General features: G+C 43.8%; 3 protein-coding genes across 3 annotated transcripts; all 3 read left to right on the top strand.

The window, feature by feature from the left end:
• Positions 1–562: 562 nt before the first annotated feature.
• LOC109747311 (L-type lectin-domain containing receptor kinase IX.1) lies at positions 563–4,444 on the top strand. The gene is made up of 3 exons (XM_020306391.4): positions 563–1,032; positions 1,138–1,615; positions 2,893–4,444. Exons 1-3 carry the CDS (start codon positions 703–705, stop codon positions 4,215–4,217), a joined length of 2,133 nt encoding a protein of 710 aa, XP_020161980.1. The 5' UTR covers positions 563–702; the 3' UTR covers positions 4,218–4,444.
• A 1,906-nt stretch (positions 4,445–6,350) lies between these two features.
• Positions 6,351–7,668, top strand: LOC141025751 (uncharacterized). Its single transcript, XM_073501669.1, has 2 exons — positions 6,351–6,399; positions 6,521–7,668. Exons 1-2 carry the CDS (start codon positions 6,351–6,353, stop codon positions 7,666–7,668), a joined length of 1,197 nt encoding a protein of 398 aa, XP_073357770.1.
• A 74-nt stretch (positions 7,669–7,742) lies between these two features.
• Positions 7,743–17,856, top strand: LOC141025752 (uncharacterized). The gene is made up of 3 exons (XM_073501670.1): positions 7,743–9,773; positions 10,786–11,206; positions 17,597–17,856. Exons 1-3 carry the CDS (start codon positions 7,869–7,871, stop codon positions 17,854–17,856), a joined length of 2,586 nt encoding a protein of 861 aa, XP_073357771.1. The 5' UTR covers positions 7,743–7,868.
• Positions 17,857–20,307: the final 2,451 nt, after the last annotated feature.

The raw sequence follows: 20,307 nt of genomic DNA on the forward strand, positions 1-20,307 counted from the left end.
CACTTTGTACGTGAAAGGGTTGCAGAGAAGAAGTTGGAGATACGATTTATTCCCTCCAAAGATCAAGTAGCAGATGGTTTACCAAAGCATTACCAGTCAAGCCATTTGAAGCATTCAAAAACAATTTTAATCTAGGATAGTTGAGATTAAGGAAGAGTGTTAGACAAATAGTTATTTTCTCTTTGTAATCTCAAACTATTCTATCTCTATCTCCTTCCCGTATACAACTCTATCTCCTATCCCTTCTGTAATACGAACTGAATCCTTGCGATTTGTTAGTTCGACTTGCCACGGCAGGGGCGTTTCTTGTCTCAATCAATAAATACCTGCGGCTACCTTATGAGGGAGTAGGAACGCTTTCATAATCTTATAGTTCCCACCCTTGATGTAACGCCTTTTGTCGGAGAGAATGATGCGGTCCCTGTCCACTCCCGTTACGCGTCCACACTTGTTACGCCTTTCCCACTGGATATTTTCCGATTCATCAAATAATAGTTGGGGTCGTCGTTGACCTGTACGTTTCATTTCCAATAAGACCACACTGCCATTTCCCTATAATTTCCTTTGACTACCCGAACCCACGTACTAGGGCTCCACCATAGACAGTTCTACTTAGGTTGTCCCTATAAGAATAACTGTTCGCATGTCGATCATCAAACCTGGTTCCTGATCAGCAAGAGCTCTTGCGTGCACACAACGCTCATGGCCATGGCGACACCCAAGTGCCGTCCCGTCCTCGGCTTGCTGCTCCTAGCCGTATCCAGCTGCCTTCCGCTTGCCGTCACCTCGCTTAGCTTCGACTACAACTTCTCTGCCCCCGGCGTCCTCGCCAGCGCCGACCTCAAGTACATGAACGACTCCGCCCCGGTCCTCGACCGGATCGACCTCACCAACCTCTCTAGGAGCTGGAGCACCGGCCGCGTCGCCCACGGGCAGGCCGTGCGCCTCTGGGATGACGGCACCGGCAAGGCCGCCAGCTTCACCACCAACTTCACTTTCGCCGTCAAGTCTCTCAACGTGACCACCAGCCAGGCAAGCACAAGAAATTCTCTGAAATATAATTTCGTCCGTGTGACTTCTTCTAACGCTCTTATATATTATGAGACGGAGGAAGTACTAATTAAGTACAATCTGCAGGGTGATGGCATGGCCTTCTTCGTGGGACCTTACCCGCCGAGCATGCCGACGGACGCCACCGGCGGCTTCCTGGCGCTGTTCAACAACCGCGGCAACCCGGCCAACACCTACTTCCCGCCGACCGTCGGCGTGGAGTTTGACACGTTCAGGAACGTCGAGTGGGACCCCGATGACGCCGTCAACCATCTCGGCCTCAACGTCAACAGCATCAGCTCCAAGGAGTACACGCCGCTGCCGGATGGGAGCTTCAATGGGGCCATGTCGGCGTCGGTCACGTACGACGCCGGCACGGCCACGCTCTCGGCGACCCTGCGGTTAGACGACATGCCGGAGCTGAGTTCTTACACCGTCAGCGCAAAAGTCGACTGGCGGGCCGCCGGCCTGACGCAGGACGCAGCTGTAGGATTCTCGGCGGCCATCGGGGACTACGTCGAGCAGCACCAGATTTTTTCTTGGTCGTTCGAGTCCACTCTGACCGGTACGTATGTGGCTTCCTTCTATGTACCTGTATTCATACCTACTGTCTACTGGTTCCTCCATTCGAAAATACTTGAGGCTGATTTCTTTAATACAAAAAGTTGTTTTAAATCACCCTCAATCCGAAAATACTTGATGCTGATTTTGTACTAAATCAGCCTCTGTTCTTTCAAAAATACTTGATGCTGATTTTGTACTAAATCAGCCTCTGTTCTTTCAAAAATACTTGGTGCTGACTTAGTATAACTTTATACTAAATCAGCGTAATTATTTCAGAACCGGGGTCTATTTCTCTTTTAAGTTTGAACTATAGTAAGAAACGGGGACTTATTTGGTCTTTTTAGTGAAAATTATCTAAAAGGTGCTATGCTTTCGGATTAGATCTCCTCATCCACACACATCAATTTTCACCGTGGGCCCACCTCCTCCCATTTCCAACCAAAAATGCTAGTAATTTCCATACGATTTCATCCCTATTTGTACCAATTCCGAAGTCGTCGGCTTCGTCAATCTCATGACCCATCGGGTCAATCTGTCGGATGTGCTCATAGGGATAGAATATGCATGCATGTGAGCATAGATACGTGTGTGCTTGTGAGCGTCTACGTCTGTATTGTGTTTTTCTGTAATAAAAAAGAATTACAGTGTCTCACATAATAATAAGTCTAAACCTACGAAAAAACTTTTGTGAATGAGTGGTTGTAGACGGATAGACTCGAGGAAAAATTTGGAGCAGGTACAAATGAATGGAGTGACAAAGGAGCAGAGGGAAAAATTGAAGCGGGGACACATGAGTGGAGGGGGACCGTGGGAGCCTATAATTTTCACTCAATTATTGCCTATCTTCAAGCTTCTATGCAGTTTTCCAGAAAACAAAGAGCCTCCTCACAGATTTTCATTTAAGAATTCGCCAGAGTTTACAAACCATAAAAAAGACAACTATAAGAAAACAACACGGACGCATCTCATCCTCTGATCACAAGAAAAACCATCTAAGTGTTTTTCAACTTCATTATTACACACAAAACATTAGACTAATAAGGTCATTACAACACAGAGAAACAAGTGCCAAAGATCTTGACCATCCATCAACCACCATTTCTTTCTAGTTTGTTGTGGTTGCATTGTTGCAAGTTGTTGATTCCTCCGCGCAGAGGCATCAGAGTTCTCTATTCTAGGGCATTCTAAAATTAATTTTGGAATTTTTTTAGAATGAATTTGGAAGTTCAGGATGTTATTAGCACATAAAATTTATTTACTTGGTATGTTTATTGACAGATGACATAATAACTTCAAAGAGGAAAAAAACTGGTCTAGTAGCCGGGCTGGTATCAACCGGCATCTTCATATTTGTCGCCGTAGCGGCATGGCTCGGTTACCTCCAATATCTGAAAAGCAAGAGCACTCACACTCAAGACACAGCTGAAGATTCAGATGCCCCGCTTGACCAAGACATGGACGACGTATTTGAGAACGGAGCGGGGCCTCGGAGATTCAGTTACGACGAGCTGTCCCGGGCAACCCGGGGATTCTCCGACGAGGAGAAGCTCGGCGAGGGCGGGTTTGGGGCAGTCTACCGAGGGTACCTACAGGAGCAAGGGCTTCATGTGGCCATCAAGAGGATCTCCAAGACGTCAAGGCAGGGGAGAAGGGAGTACGTCGCGGAGGTGACCATCATCGGCCGGTTGCGGCATCGCAACCTAGTCCTGCTCGTCGGATGGTGCCACAAAGCCGACGAGCTCCTGCTCGTCTATGAGCTCATGACCAACGGAAGCCTGGACGAGCATCTCTACAATTCCACGAGCATCCTGACATGGCCAACCAGGTACAAGATCATTCTTGGGACGGGGTCTGCGCTGCTCTACCTTCACCAGGAGTGGGAGCAGTGCGTGGTACACAGAGACATCAAGCCGAGCAACATCATGCTCGACGCCTCCTTCAACCCCAAGCTGGGTGACTTCGGGCTCGCGCGCCTCGTCGACCACAGCCGCGGCGGGTACACGACGATGCTGGCTGGCACCAAGGGTTACATGGACCCGGAGTGCGCGGTGACTAGCAGGGCTAGCACGGAGACCGACGTCTACAGCTTTGGTGTCGTCCTCCTCGAGGTAGCCTGCGGCCGGCGGCCCATCGCCCTGCTCCTGGAGGATGAGGACAGGGTCGTGCTCGTACAATGGATCCAGAAGCTGTACGGGGGAGGCACGCTCCTCGACGCGGCGGACGCACGGCTCGACGGCAACTTCGACGCGCGGGAGATGGAACGCGTGCTGGTGGTGGGACTCTGGTGCGTGCACCCGGACTATGGTTTCCGTCCGTCCATCCGACAAGCCATGAGCGCGCTCCACTTCGAGACCCCATCTCCGGACCTGCCGCCGGAGATGCCGGTGGCGATGTACGCGCCGCCGCTCGGAGGGTACAGATCGAGCTACGCATCGTCGAATGGGAGTTCCAGCACCGGCAACCGCTCGTCGATAAGTGACCGGGCGGCGGAGAGTCGTTCTTTTGCCAGTGCCGATATGAACAGCCGCAGGAGGCCTACCGCGACACCCACGAATCAGGCACCGGGGACTGAGCATGTCCAGTCCACGAACGACTCTTCCTAGCATGATACCATCTTATTACGCTGTTCTTCCAGGAGTGACTGAACGGTGTGTAATTGTATGGTTCTGCTGTTTCTCAACCATGAGGGGAAACTTGTCAGCACCAGCGGTAGGCACACAGACTCGTAAGGGTGCATGTCACACCGGCACACAGACTTTTTAATTTTGCCACGACTTCCTCAAATGTCCAAACACCTTGAAATTTTGAGCGCATTTAGAGATTTTCTCAACGTTCATGTGTCAAAATTTCAAAAATTATGCTATTTTTTTAATATAATGTTCATCAGCAGGTGCAGCCTGAGTTTGGGTGCAGAAACGCCGCAACCCCTTATATAGAATTTTAGCACAGGAAAGAAATCTGATTGAGTTGTAGTGTATGAAACCCTAACCAAAAGTGACCCTATAAATAATTCACATAAACCAGCAGCCCACATTGTGGTAAGCGAAATAAAACCAAATCTGCAATCACCAGCACATGAATCAACTTCGATGTGTCTAAAAAAAGAATCAACTTCGATTCACATCATCCACCAAAAGGTCCCCAAATTTCCCTTGGTGTCATACCTGCGTACACAACAACAATGTGAACTCCAGGTTATCTCAGGCGAGATCCCAAGCTACGTTTAATTAATAAAGCAGCATTGATCCTCAAAAAAGAAAAGCAATGTGAACTCCGAGATAGGGAATGGACGTATTCAATGACAAGACACCGTTTGTCCAATTGACCATCGTTGTAGACATCGCTATTGATGACAATCGCCGAGCTACCTCCACTTCTATGTAGACTAGCTAATTGCCCGTGCGTCGCAATGGGGACATACATGTTACAGTGGTTCAACATCAATCATGTTTGACATATATCTTACACCCATCATATTCTAGATTTTGGTAAGATTTAATTTGATTAATCTATGGATAGGTGAAGGCAAGAAAAGTTTTGATTTAGTCTAGCATTGTCGGAGGGTGTGTGGAGGTGTGTCTCCGACAGATCTCGTGGGAACCGGTCGACGTTTGTCTTCGGTGGATCTAATTGGGTCCGATCTTCGTTCGTCTATGTGTCTACAGGTTGGATCCTTCCGATTTAGAATTCTCTTTATCGGCGGCGGTTGATGTTCTGGTGCGTTGGTCCTGTGGGTCCTTAGCATGATGATTTACTGACTGTCTACTACAACAATGTTTACCCGACTCCGATGAGGAAGGGGCTATGATGGAGGCACGCCTTCGGCTCACTTCAGTGCTTCTAGCCATCGCTAGGTGGTCTACGGACCTAGATGTAATTCTTACTTCTGGTGTTCTTTATACTACCATGACAACTGATGAATAGATTGGAAGTTTTCTCGCATTTTTTTGAAAGATTTGATTTTTTTGGGCATATGTAAGGGAAGGCCAAAAAAAATTGATTAAGTTGAGATCTGGTAGGACTTGATTTGATTGAGTTAATGTAGGACATGGTTTTTAGAAAAAGTACCGATCCATTTCAAGTTACTCTATTTATTCCCCTCAAAAAAAGTTACTCTGTTTATGTTGGTTTTTGTTTTGTGTGGCATCGGTTGAGATTAAAAAGAAATCAGCTAGAAAACAAAGAAGGGTGTGGGGAGGAAACAAAACAATGGAAGGAGGTGAGGAGAACTTACCAACTTGCCTTCAATAGTAGAGATGTTCTTTTATCTACATCTTTTCTTAAGTGGTGTACATGAAACGCAAATACATATATCAAAATTGGGTTACCTTTTCTATTTAGCCAAAAACTTGTTTTTTATGTAACATTATAAACCAATGTGAGTGGCATTTTGGCTCGTAGGTGTAGTTTTACCTATTATGAAATATGTATAAAAACATTTCAAAATGTTAAAGAATTGAGAAAAAAATCCCGCGTGTACATCTGAACATCCTATGTTCGCGCACAAAATTACGGTGAAAAACGACATTTTTTGCGGCATGTATAAAAAAGAAAAGAAAATGTCTCGTAAATAGTTGTAATCAGGCATCGAAAATTGTCTTTTTTACACAAGCCACAAAAAATCTCCTTTTTCATCAAAACTTGGGGCACACATATATAATATCCGGATTTACACGCGGGATTTTTTTCCTTGAATTTTTTTGAACTTTTTAAAATGTGTTTTTACTATTTAGATAATGGGTGCATATACACCTATAAGCCAAAGTGAATTTCTGACAAACCAATGTAATTTAATAAAGTTTACCAATACGTAGGGAACATTATAATTTTTTTAAAAGATTTTTATAGATTTTTTTCATTTTTTTTAAATCGCAAGTTTGAACAGGGATTCTGCTTTTACGTACAGTTACACTCATCCTGGGCTTCTCGTGGTTTGTTTTGGGCTCACACCTTCAGCTTGACTCCTCCACATCTGGGCCTACCACGCTCGCACTGGTGTCGGTCCAACGCATCCCACGTGAGCAGCCTCCACCTTCGCCCCTGCTCGAGAGGGCGGCGGCGGCGGCATTGGACGACGACGACCTGCTCCCCGAGATCCTCCTCCGCCTCCCCTCGCAGCCCTCCTCCCTCCCCCGCGCCTCCGCCGTCTGCAAGTTCTGGCGCAGCCTCGCCTCCGACCCCGGCTTCTCCCGCCGCTTCCGCGCGCACCACCTCCGAAACCCTCCCCTCCTCGGCTGCTTCGTCAAGGATTTTCGGTATGTCCCCTTCCAGCCTGCCCGGGATCCCCCCAATAGGATCTCGCAAGGCCACTTCTCCTTCCCGATTCCCGCCGGCAACCGCTTCCTGCCCCTCGGATGCCGCCATGGCCTCGTACTCATCTTCGACAACCCTGTGGGTAAGCAGAAGCAGCTCCTGGTGTGGGATCCCGTCACCGGCGACCAACACCACCTGGACATCCCCCCTGGGTTCGACATGGAGATAGCAGCCTCGATCGGCGCGGCCGTGTTTCGTGCTCCGGGAGATATTCGCCATTTCCAGGTGGTCTTGGTAGGCAACAGCGACATAGCACAAGGGGTCGCCTCTGTTTACTCGTCGGTGACCGGCGTATGGGGGAATCTCATCTCGACACCGCTTCCGTCTGAGGGTTCTGGTTTTTCTACAGAGGTTTACATGGGCATGCCTGCTGTGATGGTTGGGAGTTCCTTTTATTGGTTGCTTACCTGGGATTCCCAAGGAATCCTTGAATTTGATTCGGATAGGCGGAGCCTATCTTGCATACCCATGCCAGTGGAAGACAGTAATGGCACGGGCAATGGTAATATTTGGGTTATGCCGGCAGAGGATGGTGGCCTTGGTTTCCTCTTACTGAGAGGCTTTTGTGCCGAACTATGGAAGTGGAAGACCGATTGCAAGGGTGTTTCTTCATGGGTGCTGGGAAGAAGTATTGATCTGGACAAGCTACTTCCCCTTGATTTAGGGATGGGGCGAAAGTGGCCATTGATAGTGTTAGAATTATTAGGATTTAAACCATCTGTTATATCCAATAATTTCTAGGAAAATCCCATAGGCCCATGTGGCACGTTCATGCATGACAAGAAAGAAGTTAAAATATTTGCGCTAGTGGAAAATGAAACCGAATGGTGGTGAATGATGACATTCATCTCCTCATTGATGGCATCAATATTTTGGGTTTGGTTTCATTTCTTCATTAGTACATTGGTTTTTTCATACCGTGCATACTAGCATATTTTGTCATGCAAGAACTTGAAACGATTTGCCTACTAATGGAAGACGAAACTGACCACTTAATAGGATTTTTAGTGCGTCTGTTTCTCCTCTCCTTAATGAGAATTAGTTCGTCCATTTCAGTTTCATCTCGTTGCTCCTATAAGAGGTCGCTCCTCTTTCCAACGAGACACAACTCTTCGCATTGTTCCAGAGCATTGCACCGTCTACCTCTTTCCCATCTCGCTTCCTGGCGTGCACCTGAGAGTGAGATAGCAGGCCTCCGAAACCCCGCCTCTTGTGATCCGGTACGGGAGAGGGGCGATCAGGTTTTTGGGGAGCGTCCTTACGCGACTGCTGGAGTCTTGTTCATCGTGGCTGCAAACGGCGACATCACTGACGACGAGTTCCCCAACGACGACTTCTTCCCCGACGTCAAGGACCTCTTCAGCGACATGACGATCGGGACATCTGCACCTTCTGCTACTGCGCCGTATGCCATCTTATCCTCACTGTTAGGGCTAGCATTTGGTTTCTTGCTAATAGCAATTGACATGGATATGATGCATTTTGCTTATGATTTTGATTGTATGACTAATCTCAATGAATTGTTGCTAGTTTCTAGTTTCATCAATATATTGCTATTCATGTTTTATCCATTATTTTTCTGGATTAAACTAAACGAGAAAATGCCTAATTATTCAACAATCCAAAAACCTGATATGTGTAGGCAATTTTCTCCTATTGCTTTTGCTGCAACTCTCAAGCCCGCACCATTTGAGGGCGTGAACTATATGAGGTGGCGTGCGCGGGCAGTTCTTTGGCTTACCACCATGAACTGTTTTCACGCCTCTAAAGGCAAGCCAGAGGGAGAGCTGACTACTGAGCAGGACCAAGGTTTCCAGGCTACAGACACCCTCTTTAGAGGTGCTATCTTGAGTGTTCTTGGCGACAAGATTGTCGATCCATTCATGACCATCATGGTCGGTAAAGATATGTGGGATGCACTCGAAGCCAAGTTTGGAGTCGCGGACGCAGGAAGTGAGTTGTATATCATGGAACAGTACCATGACTACAAGATGACTGATGACCGCTCCGTTGTTGAGCAGGCTCATGAGATTCAGTCGCTCACTAAAGAACTTGAATATCTCAATTGTGTGTTACCGGACAAATTCATTGTCGGAGGCATCATTGCCAAGCTTCCTCCTTCATGGAGGAATTTTGCTACCTCTCTGAAGCATAAGAGGCAAGAGTTTACTGTTGTCAATCTAATTGGCACTCTTGATGTGGAAGAGAAGGCGAGGGCAAAAGACACATGTGCTCGTTTCCATGAGGGGAATTCCAGTGCCAATTTGGTACAAAAGAGAAATTTCCAAACCCACAAACCCAAGAACAAAAACTATGCGGGCAAAGGAAAATTTGATGGCAAGTACAAAGCCCCACAACCTGTCAACTTCAAGAAGAAGAAGGATACTTATAAGAAGAAAGAAAAGTGCCATGTATGTGGCAGTGAAGAACATTGGGCTTCATCCTGCAAGGACCGCTGGGACATGCGTCAGAATGAGAACAATAGCAAGACCGCTAATGTTGTTATTGGCGATGTTGACATGAAAGATGTCGGGTATCGTAAATTTCCTACCATCCTTTCAGTATGTCATTCTCCAGATTGGTGGATTGACACCGGTGCCAATGTACATGTGTGTTCTGACATAAACATGTTTTCTTCTTATCAGGTCGCAAGAACTACACCCGTGCTGATGGGAAACAGGACACATGCTTCTGTTCATGGTGTTGGTACGGTCGATCTGAAGTTTACTTCGGGAAATATCGTGCGACTGAAGAACGTGCAGCATGTCCCTGCTATAAATAAAAATCTTGTCAGCGGTTCTTGTTTGTGTCGAGATGGTTATAAATTGGTATTTGAGTCCAATAAGGTTGTAGTATCTAAGTGTGGACAATTTGTTGGGAAGGGCTATGAGAGCGGAGGCTTGTTCCGCTTATCTTTGTCAGACTTTTGCACTAAAGTTATTAATCATGTTTGCAGTGAAACCGAATCAAATGTTTGGCATTCACGACTTTGTCATATTAACTTTGGTGTCATGACGCGGTTAGCAAATTTGAGTTTAATCCCAAAATTTACAATTGTCAAAGGTTCTAAGTGCCAAATTTGTGTGCAAGCAAAGCAACCTCGCAAGTCTCATGCGACTGTTGAGGCGAGGAATTTGGCACCACTTGAACTCATACATTCAGATCTTTGTGAGATGAATGGTGTGTTGGCAAAAGGTGGAAAAAGATATTTCATGACTCTAATCGATGACTCTACTAGATATTGCATGATATATTTGTTGAAAACAAAAGATGAGGCTTTGCACTACTTTAAAATCTACAAAGCCGAAGCAGAGAATCAACTCGATCGAAAGATCAAAAGGCTTAGGTCGGATCGCGGTGGGGAGTATTTTTCCAATGAGTTCAATTTATTTTGTGAGGAACATGGTATAATACATGAGAGGACGCCTCCCTACTCTCCCCAGTCAAACGGGGTTGCCGAACGAAAGAACCGAACTCTAACTGATTTGGTTAACGCCATGTTAGATACAACGGGACTTTCCAGGGAATGGTGGGGGGGAGGCTTTGATGACTGCAAGTCATGTCCTAAATAGAGTTCCTACGAAGAATAAAGAGATTACCCCGTTTGAAGAATGGGAAAGGAAAAGGCTTAAAATTTCCTACTTACGAACTTGGGGTTGTTTGGCGAAAGTCAATGTACCAATTACCAAGAAGCGTAAGCTTGGGCCAAAAACAGTTGATTGCGTTTTCCTGGGTTATGCTTTCCATAGCATTGGCTATAGATTTCTAGTGGTGAAATCTGAGGTACTTGATATGAATGTTGGTACCATCACGGAGTCGAATGATGCGACTTTCTTTGAGGATATTTTTCCTATGAAGGATATGCCTAGCTCATCTAGTCAGAGGTCACAGACAACTCCTGGACCTACTGTTCTATTGGAACATTCCGAGAAGAAACACACAGATATTCCTGAGGAGGATGACAATGAAGCTCCTAGAAGGAGCAAGAGACAAAGGACCACAAAGTCATTTGGTGAAGATTTCATTGTGTACCTCGTGAATGATACTCCCACTTCTATTTCAGAAGCTTATGCATCTTATGATGCCGATTACTGGAAAGAAGTTGTGCGTAGTGAGATGGATTCTATCATGGCTAATGGGACATGGGAGATCACTGATCGTCCTTATGGGTGTAAACCTGTAGGGTGTAAGTGGGTGTTTAAGAAAAAGCTTAGGCCCGATGGTACAATTGAAAAGTACAAGGCACGACTTGTTGCCAAGGGCTATACCCAAAAAGAAGGTGAAGATTTATTTGATACTTATGCGCCTGTGGCCAGATTGACCACCATTCGAGTACTACTCTCATTGGCCGCCTCACACAATCTTCTCGTTCATCAAATGGACGTTAAGACAGCTTTCCTAAATGGAGAGTTGGAGGAGGAAATTTACATGGAACAACCCGATGGTTTTGTAGTAGACGGTCAGGAAGGAAAAGTGTGTAAATTGTTGAAATCTTTGTATGGTTTGAGACAAGCACCTAAGCAGTGGCACGAGAAGTTCGAAAGAACTTTGACATCTACGGGCTTTGTTGCAAACGAAGCCGACAAGTGTGTGTACTATCGCCATGGTGGGGGCGAAGGAGTTATATTATGTTTGTAAGTTGATGACATACTTATATTAGGAACAAATTTCAAGGTCATTCAGGAAGTGAAAGATTTTCTGAATCAAAACTTTGAGATGAAAGACCTTGGAGTAGCTGATGTTATCTTGAACATCAAGCTTTTAAGAGGTTGTGATGGTGGGATCACTCTCTTGCAGTCTCACTATGTGGAGAAGATTCTGGATCGCTTTGAATATTCAGATTGCAAACCTTCTCCGACACCTTATGATCCGAGTGTTTTAATTCGGAAGAACGAGGGAGAAACAAAGGATCAATTGAGATATTCTCAAATCATTGGCTCGCTTATGTATTTAGCTAGTGCTACGAGGCCTGACATCTCGTTTTCTGTGAGTAAACTAAGCCGGTTTGTTTCAAACCCGGGAGATGTTCATTGGCATCCACTTGAGAGAATAATGCGTTATCTGAAAGGTACTGCGAGTTATGGGCTTCACTATACCGGGTATCCAAGAGTACTTGAAGGTTATAGTGATGGAAATTGGATATCTGATGCTGATGAGCTTAAAGCGACAAGTGGTTATGTGTTTACACTTGGTGGTGCTGCTGTTTCCTGGAAGTCTTGCAAGCAGACCATCTTAACAAGGTCAACAATGGAAGCAGAACTCACAGCATTAGACACGGCAACAGTTGAAGCAGAATGGCTTTGAGAACTTTTGATGGACTTGTCGGTGGTTGAAAAACCAATACCAGCTATTCTAATGAACTGTGATAATCAAACAGTGATCGTCAAGGTAAACAGTTCTAAGGATAATAAGAAGTCATCAAGACACGTGAGAAGGAGTCTGAAATCTGTCAGGTTCATGAGAAACTCCGGAGTTATAGCGTTGGACTATATAAACACATCGAAGAATCTGGCAGATCCCTTCACAAAGAGTTTATCACGAAATGTGATAGACAATGCATCGAAGGAGATGGGATTGAGACCCACTACATAAGTTGTTCATGGTGGTAACCCATTCTTTGTGATCGGAGATCCCGTGAATTAGAATTGGCGAGACAAACTATTGGATAACTGAGAGGAGAATATTTATTTGACAAAAATCCACTCCGTTATGATGCAATTCTCTCCTAATCTGTATGATAGGCTGATATTTATCTTAATGTGTTTTGAATGGCTTGGGTAGGCAAAGATGTTGTTCTACAGAACATCTAGAAAGAACACCCCTATATGAGTTAGACTGTTAAACGTCGCGGTCTGTGAGAGTTGGGTGTTCTCTAATAAACTCATGAAGAGGCCCCGGAGTATGACGCATCTGCTCCTACCCGCGGGAAAGTTTTCAGCGGTCTAGTATCGGTCAAGGCTTTTACGTGAAACTTGTTTGCACAAAACTTGCAGTTCAAGGCGTAGTCCACTGTTCAAGTTGTGAACGAGTGTAGTGTGGAGTTCTAGGTGGAAGTTCAACTTAACAGTGTCCACCGAAACACCGGTATATAAACAATGTTTTGGAACCATAGGCAAACTTGATGTGCCTCTGGGATCTGGTGGGGGATTGTTAGAATTATTGGGATTTAAACCATCTGTTATATCCAATAATTTCTAGGAAAATCCCATAGGCCCATGTGGCACGTTCATGCATGACAAGAAAGAAGTTAAAATATTTGCGCTAGTGGAAAATGAAACCGAATGGTGGTGAATGATGACATTCATCTCCTCATTGATGGCATCAATATTTTGGGGGTTTCATTTCTTCATTAGTACATTGGTTTCTTCATACCGTGCGTACTAGCATATTTTGTCATGCAAGAACTTGAAACGATTTGCCTACTAATGGGAGACGAAACTGACCACTTAATAGGATTTTTAGTGCGTCTGTTTCTCCTCTCCTTAATGAGAATTAGTGCGTCCATTTCAGTTTCATCTCGTTGCTCCTATAAGAGGTCGCTCCTCTTTCCAACGAGACACAACTCTTCGCATTGTTCCAGAGCATTGCACCGTCTACCTCTTTCCCATCTCGCTTCCTGGCGTGCACCGGAGAGTGAGACAGCAGGCCTCCGAAACCCCGCCTCTTGTGATCCGGTACGGGAGAGGGGCGATCAGGTTTTTGGGGAGCGTCCTTACGCGGCTGCTGGAGTCTTGTTCATCATGGCTGCAAACGGTGACATCACTGACGACGAGTTCCCCAACGACGACTTCTTCCCCGACGTCAAGGACCTCTTCAGTGACATGACGATCGGGACATCTGCACCTTCTGCTACTGCGCCGTATGCCATCTTATCCTCACTGTTAGGGCTAGCATTTGGTTTATTGCTAATAGCAATTGACATGGATATGATGCATTTTGCTTATGATTTTGATTGTATGACTAGTCTCAATGAATTGTTGCTAGTTTCTAGTTTCATCAATATATTGCTATTCATGTTTTATCCATTATTTTTCTGGATTAAACTAAACGGGAAAATGCCTAATTATTCAGATAGTAGGGTTCGCCGAGGACAATAATGTGATGTTGATGTGGACGTCTGTTGGCGTCTTCACGGTTCAGTTTGAATCATTGCAATTCAAGAAAGTTTTCGAATCCAACCCCTGGTATCGCTTTTATCCATTCGAAGGTGTCTATACTGCAGGTATAAAGAAACTAAAGTTACTCTGTATTTGATATTCTTATATTATTATTACTGAATTGTGTGGTTTGGGTCAGAGATGGCCAGCACTTTATTCTATGTATAGTAACGGTCTATTTTTTTATTGTTGCCCGCCTATTGACATAATGAAGAATTTCATAATAGTAGTATTATTGCATAGCTTCTCAAGTGGTGATACACAATGTCTTGAAATTGAAGACGATTACATGAAAAACTTTCTTGCACCAACTGAAATAGCAAATATAAGTTCAATTGGCACATTCCGAAGCTTAAACCTTGTTATATTTCATCCACTCAATGTTGTTATCTCTGTCGATCTTGCTACTAATATTTAATGTGTAAGACAACTTGGTTTGATGTTTACAAAATAGCATTTCACTTATAGATAAGTCCTGCTGCAAGTGGCAAGTCCATTTGCCAGAGAATTCAGGCTAGATTTATTTTAAAATAATCTTAGTATGAATAGTAATGATAACTTTTATTGCTAGCATTTATTAGTATGAGTACATTTTGTTTTATCCAGTATGGCATGGATCGGCTTAAGTGTAATTTTGGATAACTTGTCCTTTCCTATCTGCTAATAGTTTGAGTGTGCATATTCTTTATTTTATGATATCAGTGAGTATATTGTTGATGTGAGTGATTATATAGTATTATTAGACTATTATTTGTGTTTGATGGTAGATGTGGTTTTGTTTATCAATTTCTAATGTTGCATCAGACCTGAATTATTTTCTCAAATTACAGCAATGTGTTTATCTAAATATCTAGTTAATGCCCCCTCGTACCTATTTCCACTGGCGGAGCTACGTGCAGGCAAAAGCGTGCCGTGGCCCGCCCTGCCCCTAAGGGAAAAAAACGAACTACATATGCCCAGTATACTCCGTCGGTGAAGCACCAGCAGCCTGGATGCTCATGAGAGGCTTTCCTGTGGTTAGCTTGCGTGTGGCACTGCTTCGCGTACATTCATTCTAGATTCAGCCACCTAGGACGGCCATGCCACGGCTTAGCTGCACCGTTGCACATGCATTGTGCACATAATAATTTCCTTTATTTCTCCTTATTGTAGTTCATGGCATCATCTCAAATTCCCAAGACCAATTTTTCTATAGGCTCCTTTAAAAAAAGAAGGCTATATTTGTCTGAAATTCGCAGTTATCGATTTGGTGCATGAATTATTCAATTGTTTCCAAAGTTTCACAGATTGTAATTTATGTACTAATAAAAAATAACTCGCCATGGGTGAGGTCAGTCAGCGGAGAATTGGTTTGGTTTTCAAAGGAAAATTAGATGGTTCAGATGTTTAACTAGCACCGACTAATGCCTAGTACGAGTATTGAAGTAGTATGGTTCAGAATTCAAGTTTTTTTTCCTTTAGACTGGCCCGCCCAACTCTTTCCTTGTAGCTCCGCCACTGCCTATTTCATTGTTTGTTGGAATCTCATTGGTTCCTTGATATGTTATTCTTAAAGTACATGTTGGCTGTTGTTGTGGTTTGTGTGCAGTCTGATTTCTTCGATTTTGGTAATTATAGATGTTAGTGATTTTAGTGCTGAACGCATGATCAAAATGACATGGCCAGTCTCTGCACAGTTAGTTGCCAATGTTTATTTTTGGGACAGAGTATAAAAATGGCCGTCATCTATTTGGTCAGAAGGGAGTATCAATTAACAAATGATGCATGATCCTTTACTTGAAGCATCTACTGCATGGATTTTATTAAATTCAATCTGTTAGTTATTATCTCGCTCGTACATTTATAAAGAGTATGCCTATGAGCTAGAAACAGTGGCCGTGGGCCGTGGGCCACCCTGGGATTTTTCCAATAGCTTTATATCATATCAGAAAAAGTTCAAATAAAATTAAAAGCCTTATTTTATGAACAGTTCTACTATTGGTCCACCCTGACTCGTTGGCCTAGTTCCGCTACTGGATAGACCAGAAGTTTCTGCTCTGTTACTACCAGAGCCCTCATATTGATGTTCTAATGGAGTTACTTGAACCACTAACCTTTTAGCCCCTACTGAGGCCAGATGTAGCCAAAAGCTTGAGTATATGCTAGCAATAGATATTGAAGGTGGGTGTGCCTCTACAAATTAACCGTCTTCCTATTGCTGTTCCCTCTTTTTGTACTGTTGCTTCTGTCTAATATATTGCTGAGTTGATTCAAATTTGAGCTTTTGGCACAATTTCGAACACTGTTGAAGGCAATGCCTACTGTATGAATCAGACATAAACTGTGAGATAAACTCAATACTTTTGCATGAATGAGTAATACAATTTGGTTTACCTGACAACATTGGTTGCTCTGCAGGTATCAAGGGTTATTTGCTGTATGTTCTTCCATTCTGTATGGTGTGCATGGGGCCTGTGATGTGCACATCACAAGGGAATTTACCTTCTATACATCATCATGCCCAGGTCAAATGTGATGTGCACATGTAGGGATTAATAATTGTAACTTGGAATTAATCTCTTAAGCAGGGAACTTCCGTCTATTATGTGATTTCTGTATACATTATGTGGTTTTGCTGTCAGGGGTGAAGAGAAATTTGACTTCGGTTAATGCCAAAGTGTTGGCCATGTCACTCGACTCCTGCAGCTCATTTGCTTGCCTTGCGTGTATTTTGTGTGTGCACATATCCTTTTCAGCACCGTTTGCTCGTGCCCCACAAAAACTCTGCTTGTGTGTTTCAAGACTCCCGGGACGCTTTTATGAGCCATACAAATTCTGCTCGTGCCCCACAGTAACAATGCTGCTACTGTGACAGTTTTCGTCTTCTTTTCTGTTGGATATGGTGAAGGCTTCTGGGAGTTGGCTAACATATGGATTAAAAATCTTTTATGAGATGGAATTTAAACATAGGGACGATGTATGCCTGTGTGCTTCAGTGCACCGGGGAACATTGTTTTTCTTCATTTTATATGAGAATAACAAATAAAGTGAATCTTGCACTGTAAAGTCATCTCCTTTTACTAGAGATGAAATGGATCTTTTGTCTTCTTTTTTTAGAGAAAAATTGAGTGAATCTTCTCTTACCATCGGTTCAAACAGAGATTTTAGTGAATGGGAAAACTATGCAATTTTTAAAAAATAGTGAAATGAAAACCTTAGTCATCTAGTAAATTCTTAGAGCAACAATACAAATATGATTTTCTGCCTTTTTTAGATTTCCTTTTTGAGGTAAGACTTTTTTTAGAAAAAATTAGTCTCTGTTGAAAAAAAATAAAAATTAGTCTAAGCCTTTTTTAGATTATAAGATAAATTATCTGCCTATGCACGTTTTTTTTAGACAAGCCTATGCACGGTTGAAGTTGTGCGTGGTGGGTTCTACTAAAAAAGAAGTGCGTGGTGTGCTTTCACTGCCTATAGTGTACGTGGGTTTTCTCTCATTTTATGTCTATAAAGAATGGAATTTTGTGCCTTAGGTCAAATACACTGCACCAACAGCCGCCGCAACCGCCGCCTTTGCCGATCGGTGGCGCCGGGGCCGATCGACGCTGACGGCCTGCCCGGCGGCGACAACCTGCTCACTGAGATCCTCCTCCGCCTCCCCCCACATCCCTCTCATCCCTCGCCTGCAACCGCTGGCGCCGCCTCGTCTCCTACGACGGCTTCCTCCGCCGCTATCGCCTCCACCACCGACGCAAACCTCCCCTCCTCGGTTGCTTCAGCGACGGCCTCCTAGGATTCTCACACATGCCTACGCTGAGCCCCCCAATCATGTCCCCACCGACCGTTTCTCCTTGCAGCTCGACGATGCCATGCCATACCTGCACCTGCTATACAGGGCCAGGGCAGACTAATTTTCCTTGACACCCATGGTCTCAGCGTCCTCGGATGTCGCCATGGGCTGGTACCAATCTCCTTGCCATTGCGGAACCAGGTCCTGGTCTGGGACCCATCACTGGCTACCACCACCGGATTGCCGCTCCCCAGGGGTCTGATGCGACCTGGCCTTCCTCAATCAAATAGCTTGAGCCAGCCAACTCAAGTGTCAAATAGGTAGCTCAACTGTCACATTGTGAAGCTTAAAGCTAGTTATACTTCTTTTATTTGATATTATTATCTTTGCCGATATTGCTATATTATTATTACTGAATCCATAATACTTACCTGGTTTCACATTTACATTATAGTTTTTTGTTCATGAACTTTAGAAGAGTCCTGATGCAAGTGGCAATTTCATTTGTGCAGGAGAATTCATGCTAATTTATTTTAAAATATAATCTAAATGTGAATTGTCATGATCTATTCTGTCGCTACAATTTATAGGTATGGATACATTTCATTCCTCTGTTATACCATGAAACGAGCTTAAGAGTAGTTTTAGACACCCCTCCCTTCCGATCAGCTAATAGCTGAGTATGTATGTTCTCCATTTTATGATACTCCCTCCGTTCACTTCTGTAAGACGTTTAAGACAGCTGAAATTGAACTATTTTGGATGTTGTCCTAAATGTCTAAAACGTCTTATAAAAGTGAACAGAGGAGTATCATTAGTGAGTATATATTATTACGAGAATATTCATTTCATTTAGTAGTAAATGTTGTTTGGTTTATCTTTTCCTAATATATCATCAAACCGGAACTTCTTTTCTCCAGTGAGTTTATGTAAATATTCCCTTAGTGCCGGCTCGCATGTATTGACTGACTGTTCATTGGAATGTCATTTGTTCTTTGACTTCTTATTCTTGTAGACTTGGGTGTTGGTGGTGCACACGGTGGCGCTGAAACTTTGGACAAAAACTTCATTTGTCCCATTAGAAGTGCTTTGATGATATTTGATTGAGCAGGTAACCATCTGTTAGTAGTAGGACAATGAAATATTTTTCTGTTTTTCCTTTCCTTTTCTTTTCTTTGAGGGTATTTTTTGTTTTACTTTGCTGGTTGTTACATTGCATTTCATTTATTTTTTTCTGTGGTTATCGTACGAGTATGCAGCCCATGGTTGAACAAAGCCCGATCGACTACTTCCAAGTGGCTGCACCCAGAGTCTAGTGTAGTTTGTGCCTCCACAGTTTGAAGTAAGGACCAGGTATGAATCCAGTGCTTAGCCGAGTAAATGAATTTAGAAGCTCTTTGATTCTCAAAAAACAATGTTATCGTGATACCTCCAAATAGCCCATAATAAAGCACAAACTCCAACCAGGTTTGAGCTTTTAGCTGTTTATTAATACTCTCTAATCAGTTTTCAAACATATTCGAGATATTAGTCGGGGGTGAAAGATTAAAAGCTATGAACACTACTTGCCAAACTAGTTGTGTACAGACACGAGAGGAACATGTAATGGACCGTTTCGTCCCCTGCACCTTAGTTTTAGCAAATTATACTTTAGTTAAGATGACCCTAATAACAAGTACCGACAAAAATCTTAATCTTCAGAGGTACTTTTGTTTCCAAATAAACTTCTTACGAAAATCACTACCATCATTGATTAAATTAGCATATATGGATTTAACTGAAAAACATCTTGGTCCCGAGTTAGGTGAACTGCAGCTTCTCGACAAGTTCACCAATATGTCCACTTATACTCAATCAACGCCCTACGAAAAGAGATGTTTGGTGGATCCTCCGAACAATATGATAAGGTGTAGGACATTGCTGGCTAAGTGAGGTGTCTCCCCAGCCAGAAATGCTCCCAGAACCGATTGGAAGACCCATTACCCGCAAGGCCACCACGAAGCTCCCTTTGCTAAAGAAAACATCTTTTTCTCTCATCAGACCTTTACAAAAGGTCGAATTCAAGGGCTTCACAGTGACTTGTGACAATGGTTTAGAATGGAGGTATTTGTTTCGAAAGGAGCTCTTGCCAAACGCCGTCCTCATTGAGAAGCTTAAACAACTACTTATTGAGATAGCAAATATTCTTAACTGAGAGAAAGCAAATGTACTTGGTTCGTTGGTCTGCACATAATACCCCACTTAGTTAACCGATACTTTTGTTTCTGCTCATTAGATTGCCGGGAGAATATAGACCTATAACAATCCATTCTTTTTCGTACCCATTTTGGTACCCTTGATAAGGATTGGCCAGTCCCCAAAGGACAGAGGTTTTCCTTCCCACGTTTCTTTTGAAATGATCCTCGCCCCCTTCCATTATGTATTAAGGAGTCGCCTGTGGTGGATGGGCATACC

This window comes from Aegilops tauschii, chromosome 6, assembly GCF_002575655.3.
Source record: "Aegilops tauschii subsp. strangulata cultivar AL8/78 chromosome 6, Aet v6.0, whole genome shotgun sequence".
NCBI lineage: Eukaryota > Viridiplantae > Streptophyta > Magnoliopsida > Poales > Poaceae > Aegilops > Aegilops tauschii.

Coding starts and splice junctions, on each gene's coding strand:
- LOC109747311 (XM_020306391.4), top strand. CDS start 703: ATGGCCATGGCGACACCCAAGTGCCGTCCCGTCCTCGGCTTGCTGCTC. Junction 1,033..1,137: donor TCAACGTGACCACCAGCCAG/GCAAGCACAAGA, acceptor TACAATCTGCAG/GGTGATGGCATGGCCTTCTT. Junction 1,616..2,892: donor GTTCGAGTCCACTCTGACCG/GTACGTATGTGG, acceptor GTTTATTGACAG/ATGACATAATAACTTCAAAG.
- LOC141025751 (XM_073501669.1), top strand. CDS start 6,351: ATGGGTGCATATACACCTATAAGCCAAAGTGAATTTCTGACAAACCAA. Junction 6,400..6,520: donor TGAATTTCTGACAAACCAAT/GTAATTTAATAA, acceptor TTTTACGTACAG/TTACACTCATCCTGGGCTTC.
- LOC141025752 (XM_073501670.1), top strand. CDS start 7,869: ATGCAAGAACTTGAAACGATTTGCCTACTAATGGAAGACGAAACTGAC. Junction 9,774..10,785: donor TGGTATTTGAGTCCAATAAG/GTTGTAGTATCT, acceptor TTTCCTATGAAG/GATATGCCTAGCTCATCTAG. Junction 11,207..17,596: donor GGGCTATACCCAAAAAGAAG/GTGAAGATTTAT, acceptor TTTGTGCCTTAG/GTCAAATACACTGCACCAAC.